The sequence below is a fragment of the Mixophyes fleayi genome, chromosome 5 (assembly GCF_038048845.1).
Source record: "Mixophyes fleayi isolate aMixFle1 chromosome 5, aMixFle1.hap1, whole genome shotgun sequence".
NCBI lineage: Eukaryota > Metazoa > Chordata > Amphibia > Anura > Limnodynastidae > Mixophyes > Mixophyes fleayi.
The window spans coordinates 189,771,929-189,784,840 of record NC_134406.1 but is presented as its reverse complement, the minus strand read 5'-3'; the positions used below and the strand labels follow the sequence as shown (position 1 = coordinate 189,784,840).

The 12,912-nt window shown below is 35.4% G+C and overlaps 1 protein-coding gene across 2 annotated transcripts in view; it reads left to right on the top strand.

Moving 5' to 3' along the window:
* LOC142158866 (putative phospholipid-transporting ATPase IIB) overlaps positions 1 to 10,676 on the top strand; it is a 272,638-nt gene extending 261,962 nt beyond the window's left edge. Inside the window, exons 27-30 of one of the 2 annotated variants that reach the window (XM_075213199.1) lie at positions 853 to 910; positions 2,631 to 2,834; positions 4,242 to 4,274; positions 8,365 to 10,676. In XM_075213199.1, the coding sequence (XP_075069300.1) occupies positions 853 to 910; positions 2,631 to 2,834; positions 4,242 to 4,274; positions 8,365 to 8,501 (432 nt within the window). In that variant the 3' untranslated portion in view covers positions 8,502 to 10,676. The remainder of the gene's footprint in view (positions 1 to 852; positions 911 to 2,630; positions 2,835 to 4,241; positions 4,275 to 8,364) is intronic. The other variant, XM_075213200.1, reaches the window with a different exon arrangement.
* The last annotated feature ends 2,236 nt before the right edge of the window (positions 10,677 to 12,912 follow it).

Here is a 12,912-nt window from a genome sequence, read left to right as displayed (position 1 = left end):
AGCGCCTGACATAAAGATACAAGAACAAGGGTTCAGTCTAGAGGAATAATAAAAGCATAGATACAATTAACAGAAAATTCTCATAGCATACAAAAAAAAGCATATGACATGGAGAACAAGTATAACGGAGAATTGGACATATATGAAACATACGGTAGAGGGACCTGTCCGGGAGAACTTGCATTCTAGAGAGAGGGAGTAGTGAGGGACAATAGGAGCAAAGGGTCCAGACAGGTAGCAGAGGAGGTGGAGGCTAAACAATCAGCTGGTTACATGTTTAGAATTTTAGTAAAATAAAAGTTATGTCTTAACCTTTCAAGATGGTCCAGACGATGTGACTTTTAGGATAATTATCTAAATCTTTATTGCTTTCCTTCATATTGAATTCATCTTAGTAAATATTACTTTGAGTTTTACATATGTATTTTGCTGAAGCAGTTCAACAGTTAAAAGTAATTTATTTGATGGAGATCATTGCAACCATAGTTAAAGCTTCCTGGGGCTAGGGTATATTGTAGTAAAATCACTGCCACCTATGTACTTGAGCACTCATTCTACAATTACTCTTACTTAAAAACATATCTTAATCTACTGAAAGAATACAGGTATCATGCTCTAATGTAACAAGCAATGGGGCTTAGCTAATTATTTAATGTTGCAGGTTCAAGTAACCTTATAATCAACACTGCTGTAATTATTATTTTCTCTATGAACAATTGTTCAGCATATAAATTAACATTCATGGTTTTAGAGTATAAGAACTAACTTCAAACTAAAATGTATTTCTATTTGAATTATATTCTTGTATTATTGCAATGCTATTTATTTAACATTACCTTTCTTTATTCTCAGGGAAGATCTTTGTCTTTTAAAACCTTCCTCATCTGGGTTTTAATCAGCGTATACCAAGGTAAGAGAGACTCATTTAGCTAGACTAAAGGATTTTTGTCTGCCATTATTGTTTTCCTTCCAGGTTTGCTTCCGCCAGCTTAAAATTTTATCAACAGTCATATATTGCTTTCTTTTTATCAGGTAAATCGATAGTCCGACAGTACACCCTGCCAATCTGCAGTGCATGATGGGTGATTGGTATTGGTATTGATGCATGTCACTTAAAATCAGTGCTGTTTTTAATTAAAGCTTAATCCTGTAAAAATATTAACTTTTGCTTCTCACATTGCTTGCAGTTCCGTCTATCTAGAAATTAGTACCAGATTGAAAGGTACTTTCTGCAATACAAGGGAATTTTCTCTTGGTGTGCTGCATAGAAGACCTTTTGACTTTTAAGTAAAGTCTAAAAACTAACAAGGTTATACCTCTATTTAAACTTTTTACAGTGCTATAGTAGTCCACTATTATCTTATCATTAACATTATAAGGAGGGAATTCAATTCCCCCCAGAGTAACACTGCGCTAAACCTAATACCGTTAATGCGGTAATTTTAACCCTGCGGTACCTAACGGTAATTATGTGCACTATTACTGTAATAGTGCGCAGGCTCCGTTACTTTCGGCAGTAACTCGGCCAATTTAATTCCTCCCCCCCCCCCCCTAAGAGTAACAATTATGTCACTGTGATATAGCAACAAGGAGCTATTGCAAATTTTAGATGTGTTGTAGCAAGGACAGCAGCATGTAACTTTCTTTCACTTATTATTATTATCTGTTATTTAGAAAGCACCACAAGGCTTCCACAGCACTATATATAGGGGGTTACAGCATACAACAATTGCATAATTACATACAGATAAGAACAATGAGTACAGATAAGAAGAAGAATAAATGCATGGGTACAATTAACAGAACAAATCACCAGGCTGGTGCAGGGGCCATGATATTTTCTGAACCTAGGTAGTGTAGAAGCTCAGATGGTGGCAAGTGAGGTATGACAGTGACAATGTAATCAATGTGGTAAAATAACAGCAAGTTGTTATTACTGCAGTGTTGTAGCTGCTGTTTAATATTTTCCCATATAACACATCTTTGAAATGTACATGTTTTGCTCTGTTTCAGCTATGCAGCTGTCAAAACTTACATATTTCATACCATACAGCATTTCTGTAGAACATGTCTATAAGCTGTTTCCTTTCACAATGGCAATATCTATGGACTTAATCAGCAACTTTCTGTCCCTCAAAAAATCGTCATAAAGTCACGATTTTGGGTGGAAGGAGGGTAATTGTGTTCCAGGCTTTTCCTATCATAACAGAATTATTGGCCAGGATTTCACAATCCTAGTGCAAATATTAGATATAACAACTCACGACCAAAATACTATATGCCAGCCCTGCTTTTTTATTTAATAAATGACCAAGATAGTACTAATTCTCAGCAGCCATAGTTTCCTTAATGATCACTTAAATAATTCAGGTAAATTCACATTGGCCATGTATGCATTAATAGGATAACTATGAGAATTAAACTAATCAATCTGTTTGTACAACTGACCCTTGTGATTTTTCTTGTACCGTACATGCTGCAATTGTCACTGTGCTCCTGATACATCCACTTAAACTATTAGTTGGGATACCTTACTTTTCTTGACATATGTTTGGAGCTAAATGGTATGTGTCCATAACTATGTTTTTCATCTTGACTTGTAAGTGTAACTCTAGTTGTCTGTATTTTAGGTGGCATTTTGATGTATGGAGCACTGCTGCTCTTTGAGTCTGAATTTGTTCACGTGGTCGCCATCTCTTTCACTGCCTTGATTTTGACAGAATTGCTAATGGTTGCACTAACTATAAGGACGTGGCACTGGCTAATGGTTTTAGCTGAATTTTTCAGCCTTGGCTGCTATGTGGCTTCACTTGCTTTTCTTAATGAGTACTTTGGTAAGTGTTTTCATATTATGTACACTTTGGTGACATTTTTCTATCACTGTAAGTGTCTATTTAACTTACTAGCAATTTTGAGTTACATGTTTTATTGTATACTGTAAGGAAGCTAGATATTACAGTTTAGATCTAGTGATGATATTTTTGTCTATTAGTATGTGAGCTTTGTATAGATCAGTCTATCCATAATGTTTATATGTTCTATAATAGAAGAGGAATTTAATGAAAGCCAAAACCAACCTACTACACACATGATTTGCCCTATTAAATGCAATAAAATAATGTTATCACTGTTTGTCAGATTTACTTTAAGGTATCGTCAATATGGCAAAACATGTGGCTCCATAGAAAACATGTCATTGCAGCACAGGGGCAGTTTACTAAACCGCAGCTGAAATGGAAAACCTCTATGCATGGGAGTTCACAACCTGCGATGCAATGCAATCAGAGGGGCTGCAAAGGAAAATCTCTGCTATCATGTGTATTCTATATAATACAATATCCTGGATAGGTTGCAGTAGCTGTTCATAGTTTAATTGAACAAAATATATTTATTCCTTCATCTCCCGCCTTTTATATGCATTTACTATTCTCTATAGTAAATGCAGGAAACAGGCGGGAGATGAAGGAATAGATATAAGGGGAATAAATGCAAAAAGTGACACCCTTGATCCCTGATCCAATGTAGTCCAGGTGGTGACTGCAACAAAAAAAGTTGAAGCCTTTAATCCTTAACTTGATATCTTGATCTAACATAATGCAAATGAGAAACTTAAAATATGTAGATATGAAACCATATTCCTATAATCAGTAGTGCCAGCTAGTGCTAGATCAATAGGTCTAGATTTGAGTTCAACACTCCCATGCTTGGGCTGCCAAGCCATATTGGTAACCAGTTCAGAATTATTCCCAAAATGTCCCTGGTATCTGATTAGTGGGAACATGTTACCATATGTCTGATTGTTTGGTAGCTCTAATTGGTCAGAGTTTAGATTTTATTAATTTAAATTTTGTCATGTTTGAACAACAGTGTTTTTCTCCTTATTACCTTTTTGTGTTTTTGTTCGCACTAGTATTACTTTAAACAAGTTGGGAATTGAGACTTATATTACATTTATTATATATTTATATAAATGTCATTGGGGACTGGCTGCCATAGGAATGCATTAAACTCACTATCAAATGTATATCATCACTTGGCATCACAGCCCAGTAACCAGGAGTTGTAGTAGAATTACTGTATGATGTCAGGCTGACTTTGTGGGTAGTAAATGTTCCAGAATCCAGGGTGTTCCAGCTTTAGTTTCAGACTCACTGCTGCATATTCTGCTAATCTTAATTCTGCATTTTAATTCTCTGCCTTTTAACCTTTTTATGCTTCTGCTTCGTTATCTCTTATCTCAGGTCTTGGTAGAGTGTCATTGGGAGCTTTCTTAGGTAGGTGTTCTCAAAATGTCTATCAACGCCTTTACTTGCAGTTATAATGTTACGGATTCTTATATAGAAGGCCCTTTGGCATCGCCTCCTTCCATGCTTTAGGATGGGCAGCTTTAAATGCTCTACAATGAGGAGGACCATATATGTAATGTTTACTATTTAAGAATGTATGAATATACATTGGCCAAGATTGAATCTCCTTCTGAAACCCAAAGCTTACCACTTAAACTTGAGGCATGCTTGTCATATAATACAGCAAACCCTGCTTGAGTGTCTCATATGCTGACTATCATAACCTCCTTTTTGTTCCTGATAATCTGTTTATCTGTGGACCCCTAACTGCATTCCCATCTCTGACCTCAAACCAATTTCACTGTCTTTCAATTCCACACTTACCTATATAACCTATCTGGTAGTATGTCCCTATTGCATTTTCTTTTTCCAGTTTATCTTTTTTTGTTTGTTTGAAATGAATAATAATAATAATTAAACATATTGAATCGTTCAGGAAATAAACAGCTGCAGTTCTGCTCCTCTAAAGTTATGATGATTTATATAGGTATTTGTTGCCAATGAGCAAACACATTTTTATTTAATGACTTAATTGATGTATCCACTTTGTGCATGTTAAGGTTTGATGGCATCAGCAACAAAAAACAATAATGTTTTAAAAGCATTAACTAATAACAGGCCAGATTTAAGAGAGTGATTTCTATTGAACAGAGGTGTGTTTGTTCTCATCTGCCCCTACGCCTGCAGGTATTGAGTATGTGAATGCTTTTGTATTGGTACAGTACAAATTTGTACCTAATAAATAACATATGCTGCAAAAAAAGCAATTTACAAACAACAAATGATTGAATAAGCACTGTTGAATGTGTTGCCAGTAAAAATAAATAAATGTGTCTTTTAAACGAATACATTATTTACAATTTTATACCCTCCGTAATTGCCCTTGCCCATTTTCACTCCTTACAAGGAGTGAATTAGAGTTCAGTGGGAAAACTTGGTTAAGCTTTTTCCAACTAAACTAGTAACAGAACCTTCTCAGAATGCAGACAGGATGGATTTTTACCTGTTCACAGAATGTGCAAACTTGGATTTTCAGTAGGGATATGTGCACTGCTCAAGATGCATAAAAACACCCTAATTTAGAGTTAGGAGCAAATACAGCTAGAATGTGCAGTTTTCCATCTTGGTTAAACCATTTAGCGCTGCAACGCAAATTTAAGATGAGTGGATACATTTGGAGTTGGGAAGAGAGAATCTCCTAACTGAACTCTAAAATACAGTGTAAAAATAAAGCTGCCCAGTATTTGTGTGCTACATGCAAAAACAGGCAGTGTTTTCCCTGCATATTAGAAAAAAAGGTGCATTTTTATATAGGTGCAAATTTGCCTAACTCCTAATGACGCCAAAAATGCTTATTATGCATAGAAAAGCAGTGCAATTCAAATCTTTAGTCTCACCAACCTTACAGAATGTCACACACATTTGTCTCATCAGTTTGATCACAAAGGACTAGTGTCAGACTGAGGCACAATGGGTCCACCTGAAGAAATGCAAGAGTAGGGGCCCATGAAGGTATGTGGCCAGCCCTCAGAGAGGCAAGGCCAGTCACTAGAATGGCTGTGGTCAGCCCACAAAATATAGTTGTTGCTTTTTTATTTTGGTATTTGTGAATTATACAGATGCCACTGTAAATCCTCAGCTCTGTGCCACTTCTTGCACTTAAACTGCTTTTTTCAAATCTCTTACTGCCGGCCTCAAGTCAGTAAATCATTGATCATGTCAACCAGGCAGCCGAAGATATTGAAAACAGTGGCTTAAGTGGAAGTAGCAACGTAGCACTTGAAGAAGTGGTATTCGTGTAATAAATACGTACCAAAAGAAAAAAAAAACTTTATTTGTTTAAATAAGTTTAAATAAAAAAATAAAACACGTTATATGTTATATCATCATCCTCATTATTTATTTATATAGCGCCACTGATTCCGCAGCGCTGTACAGAGAACTCATTCACATCAGTCCCTGCCCCATTGGAGCTTACAGTCTAAATTCTCTAACACACACACACATACAGACAGAGAGAGAGACTAGGGTCAATTTTGTTAGCAGCCAATTATCCTACCAGTATGTTTTTGGAGTGTGGGAGGAAACCGGAGCACCCGGAGAAAACCCACGCAAACACAGGGAGAACATGCTTATACTGCACCTAATTGGCTAATTTGTAATCATAAAAAAACAAATCGATTATATATTTAGAATAATAGTATTATATGAAAGTACTATAATGCATTTACCTAGATCAAAATTAGTGTAATTCTTACACTCTCTCTCGTTCAGCAAAAGGGAGGTGCAATGCATTGGCGGGATCTTTGCAGTATGGGGTAGTAGGGACTGGGAGTGTGGCAGATGGGGTGTCTGGCAGTAAGAAGCGGGAGGGTGGCAGATAGGATGTATGGTAATAAGTGGGAGTATGGCAGAGGGGGTGTTTGGCAGCAGGGGTAGGACATATAGATATATAACGGGGAACACCACAATGTACAGCAATCGGGGGGGGGGGGGGGGGCAATATATAGCTGAAAGGGGGAGCAGAAATGTGTTTAATATTACTACCCCCACAAATTTGGCACTAGATGATTCTATTGTGTTAATAGTTATTCAATATCTAAGGGAATTGCGTTCTTGAATACGTTTTCTCACGTTACTTCTGCTGTACAAACACAAGTTTCTCATACACAATGACACATACTCCCTCTCTCATACACATACACTGACACACAAACTCCATTATACTTACCTCTCCCTGCTGTGCTGTGTCCATCTTCCTCCATGACTCTGGTGTAGGTAGGGGACATGTCCATGTTCCAATGGCTGAATGACTGTGTGATGTCACTCAGCCAATCGGAACACAGTACAGTCTATAGAGGAGATCCTGCTAAGCAATAAACTTTTCTGTATTTGGGAGGGGGGGATCCATGCCAGCCTTCAGTGCATGGGCCTATCGGACCATTCAAAGGACTTTTAAATTACAGTAATTTAGTAAATAAGAAGTTGGGGAAAGTTAACACAGATGAACATAGTGCTTAGACATGACTTTGCCTTTTTGCGTCTTAAGGCTACCAAGGAATTAATCTTATAATTCATCATCATTCTGACAAATTAATTGTGTATTTAAATTCACAAAAAGTCACAGTACTAATATAAAATAGCAACTATTAGACAGATTTTGTTAAAAATGCATCTTCCCCCACCCAAAACTGTAAGTAGGGGGTCTCTTCCTTAACTCTTACATGTGGGCATATAGTATCTTAAATATTCTTCAGCTTGACTACATTTTAATGAACACCTCAGTATTTAATTGAGGCACACATTATGGTGCTAGAATTTTTATGGTCATTTCTAATTAGATCACTTGTCAAAAATGAGCAATTGCTTCTTACCCATTAATATTGTGATCCAACAGAGCAGAAAGACAGTGAAATTACAGTGCATGTACAATGTAGGATTGTCATAGGATTGTTACATTTTATTTGCATTTATTTGTTATAATACATACACTTCATTGAACTTCAATCTGCTTTTGAATGAGAACTTTCTAAAAAGAATTGGATTATCGATTGATTTTGGCAATTGGTGAATTTTAGATCTTATGTCACTCAAACACTTCCATTATTTCAAGCCTACCTGGCCCAGGTAAGAAAATATTTGCCAAAGTTAACCTTAGTATATCCACCTTCTGTAGTCCCATAGCATAAAGTGTTCCCTGGAAACCCAGCTAGCACCTGCATTAGGGAGTTGGTTCATGCCACAGCTAACTGTGCTGTAGGACTCAATCCATGCAGTCCTAAGTAGAGCTCTGTTGAAGAGGACTGGATGAATTGTAGTATTTGGCTTTGAAGCACAGCATCACAGCAGTGAAAATGAGCAGCTTGCAGTACAATCTGGCTCCAGAAAATGAGGTTCCCCTGTGATATTAAGTACTGATATGTAAAATTGGACTACCCTTTTATGTAGTTTCATTTTCATTAAAGTTACATTGCATAAACGTTAATTAAATTGTCTCTCTTTTTTTTTTCTACAACAGATGTTGCTTTTATTACAACCTTAACCTTCCTGTGGAAAGTATCAGCTATCACCGTTGTAAGCTGTCTTCCCCTCTATATTCTGAAGTACTTGAAGCGTAAATTCTCACCCCCAAGTTACTCCAAGCTTACGTCCTAGTTTTGAGTACTCTCGCATGCCACTCCAACTGTGACATGCCACAAGCTGCCTCGCTGTGTTCTAGTGACTTCAGCCTTATGAATGAGGAGCCACAGAAGAGCAAGAGCACAAAACAAGACAGGAAGACAATGTTATAACTGATACAAGTCAGTAAAGGGGAAAGTGAAAATAATATTTCAGATTTGATTTAAATCTTTATTGATTTGTTGAGCATGAAAACCTGACATCGTCATTACTTTATTTTTGTCTTTTTTAGTTTGTTACTTGAAGGAGTCATAAAAACAGTCCCATATAAGTTTTGAAGCACATCTTACGTTTATAATTTCCTTGTATGCTGCTAATTTTTTCTGTATGAACTTTGATAAACATGCACTAGATGATATATATAAAATGTCATTATATTGTTGTTGTTATTAAAAGAGATTGTTCTCCTCATATTAAATCCTGTACCCAATACATAAATAAGACAAGCTTTAAAGTGTACCTAACAGCTGCAAATAGCGCAGCCATTTGGTCGGCTGGACTAGGAACCAATGACATCACTGTGTCACTTTGAGACCATACACTTTATATTTGTCACTGTGTTGTGCCTCAGTGATGTAATTCGTTCCAATTGAATTGATAGTCTGCATTCTTATGCATATTAGTTCAGCTCACTTAGAGGGGACCTTGGGTAGCTTAAAAACATAACACAAGGATTTTTTTTTATTAGCTCAGTTGAGTTGATTTCATTTATTCCCACAAAGCTGCAGTTAGAGGGACCATTTTTGTTTCTTAAGATTGATATAAACTGCAGGATCTTTTGTTTTTCCCATATTATTATACAATTTTTGTTAAGAAAAAAAAAATTATATATGTATTTTCCAAATAGTATTTTATTGTTACTGCAATGGCACGCGATTGTTAGTTTGGTTTTTTTTTGTTAATACTGTAGTTTTCCAGCCAGAGAACAGTGGCGTTTTGAAGGTAACAACACTCCAACACTTAGTGCATTCCCAATTCATTGTTTTGTTTAATTAGAGGATAGTTCAGTCTGGAAAATTGCAACTTTTAAAACCTTCCATGTGCCAGAGTCCTTGATATACAATGGTCACAGTTCCACTCTAATTATTAAATTAGTATTTCATCAAACAACTTAGGAAAGCTATCACTGTGAATTTGGTAAAGCTATCACTACAAGCTTAGTAAAGCTAGTACTACATACTTAGTAAAGCTATCATTATGAGTTAGTAAACCTAGCATGAGTTTACTAAAGCGAGCAATGTGAGCTTACTAAAGCGAGCAATGTGAGCTTACTAAAGCTAGCACTGTGAGCGTACTAACGCTAGCACTATAAGCTTACAGATTCTAGCACTACTAACTTGGTAAAGCTAGCAGTATGAGCTTATAGCGTTGTAGTATTTCTCATTCACATTTAATACCTGACAATAACTGTTGTAGGACTATATATAAATGTATACAAACAACATATCTACATACTGTAGGGAATATCTTAAAAAGATTTATCCATCTTGGGTATATAAATATACACTTTAAAAGAGAGACACCATATACAATCTTCATTGAGTTCATACACTGGATTTTTGTCACTATGTTTACTTGCCTTGTAATTTGCTTACTTTGGTTACTCAGGTAAATTAAAAAACAAAATTATAATGTACTTATTATTATGTTTGAATAATCCTTTATCTTCCATTGTTAACTTTTTTTGTAACAAAATGCATTTCCAACTTCTGTTCTGTATAATGTTTAGACTTTTACTCTTTAGGTTCCTTATACCAGGGTATCATACCACATGTACTGCGGTACTTGTATACATAAACAAGTTCTGGTTTTCCACTGCTGGGGAATAGTTTTGGCATTATTGGCTAAACCTTATAAACACCCCAACCTTACATTAGTAAAGTTTGTGTTGCTTAAAAGATCCCTAAATAGCGCTACAAATGTTAACACACTAGTAATGCTATATACTTTGCCAGTGTTATTTTGAATACTTGACTTCTTAAATCCCTTTGGTTAACCTTTATTACGTTATATTTACTTGTAAATACGCAGATTAAATCATGTATTATTTTAAAGCCTGTGGGAACGTAATTGCTTTGTTCAATATGTCTTTTATTGGAAATACTGTATATCTTTGTTACAAAAGCAATAAAGTCTAATTTCTACCAGACACTTTCTGTGTAATGCAGAAATTGAAATGTAAAGTATTTTATAAAATAAGCTTGGAAAATTCATGCAATGATTATCAACTTAATATATGAATCAAAACTAATAGACACAGACTGCTTGGGATTTTGTATATGTCATTATAGTATCCTGTAGGATTGGTGTAGCAGTAATTTTAACAAAGAACAAAAATCCAATATAGTTCTGACTTTTGTCCACAAGGTGGAGCTTTTGTCATGTGAGTTTTTAAAACCTGTTTAAGAAATTGCATGAAGAAAGATAGTACAGTGGTTGTCATTGCCATGATTTATTAAAGTACAGAAAGGAATGTCTCAAACTAATAAAACAGATTTATTACAAATTGTAGATGCTTGCAGTACTAGGAACAAGTCCTTGGTTACTTTCCTAAAATAAGCACTTATGCAATATACGGTACTGACTAGTATTCTAATGTTTGGTTGTCTGGTGTAGTTTATAGTGAGCTATCAATTTAGTAGAATGAATAATGAACATAATCTGTCCTTAAATGTACATTTAATAAAAAATTCAAGCATATTAAAAGTTTTCAAAAGTCCTAATTAATATACTTTTCACTTTGCAGAAGACTGCAAGAAAAAATGAAAAGCATTTGACCTTTTGATAGAGTTCAGCATTAAGAAATATCACACTTTTTACCAATTGCACATCTACCTTTACCTGATATTTTAAGAAGTTGTCAAGCATCAGGCAATAATGAGCTGTGCAATGCTACAAAATTAGAGACAATAAATATATTTTGCCAGTTGTGATTATAGGATAAACATATTTTCTGCTCAGAAGATTACCAGTCTGAAGGTCTGTTTAACATGACTTCATAGCAAGGCTGTCCTAAGACATTGGTGGAATATGAGCAGAGATTGTTACACATAAAGGGCAACTTTGTGCTGTATCCAAAACTACAGTGTACCAAGAAAGTGCTATAACAATGAATGTTATATTTGCATTCCCATTACTGAAAATGATGCTGTGAGAGCAACTGCTAATGTTTTTAAAATGGGAATAGGAATAGCTGGTGATTACATATTTCTTTAAGGCTTTGGATAGGTTTGAAGCTTGGTGCTCTATTAAGGGATAAAGCTTTGTATTTTTCTGTGTTGGCTTTAAAAACATGGGCTTTGGGATATCAATACGTGTGACATGTGGAATATGTTTAAGGTAAAATAAAGATTAGTGTGGAAATTTACTCAAATGCATTTTTTGGTGCATTTAAAATCGCTACACTTCAGTTATCTTCACCAATTGAATGCAGTTTAGCCCACACCAAATGAGGTTTAGGGCAAACCGCCTGGTAAAACCGGATGGAAAACATGTGGTCTTACCCTACATTACTTTACAGCCTAGCCAACCTGGCGCACGGTTTGAGCCATCTTGCCTTTCACAATACTTTTTCTTGGGTGGTATTTCCGGCGGAATGTTAAACCACAACTTCATATTTTTCACTCTATGTAATCTCAACATGTTTAAAAATTGGTGCTTTGAAAACCAGTGTTTTCTTCAGTGATTTTGCATTCAGTAAATTTTATGGTTTTAAAACCGCCAAGAAAATTGTATAGAAATCTTGTTCACAAAACCGCGCTTTCATAACTTTCCCTATGGGATAGTCATGTTATAAGGTACAGTTTGGGGCCAGCATCTTTTCTAAATTTTTATCTTCCTAGGTATCTAACAGGACAGAGAAGGCCCATGTAAAGGTTGGCCTTGGGTAAGGGCCCATTTTCCTAATGTATTAAAAGCAACATAGCAAATGCACATGTAAAACTATCTTGGCACCAATCAGTGTAGACAGTTTTATTTAAGATAAATTATATTATTCACATTGTTTTTTTGTTATACACTCTGATGTGTTTTTGAGTTGCTAGATGAAATACATTGGCTTATTTTCTAAAAACTATTTAGTAAATAAGCAATTTGCACGATTTTATTGGGGAAATGCAGCTGGATGGGCACTTGGCTACTCCAATATGCAATCATTCATTGTAGTGCTATTTCAGTAAACAATGAACGGATAGTTTAACTATATATAACTTTATAGACCAGACTACTGTTTAATATTTAGTTTATGTTTACACTTATGTAAGTACAGAAACTCAGAGCCATGAAAATAGAAAACATTTTGTATGAAATCGTTTTGTTTTTTTAACGAAAGCTGAAATAAAATATTTCTACTTTCCTTCTTCAGCAACTGTCTCTTTTTATCCCTGAG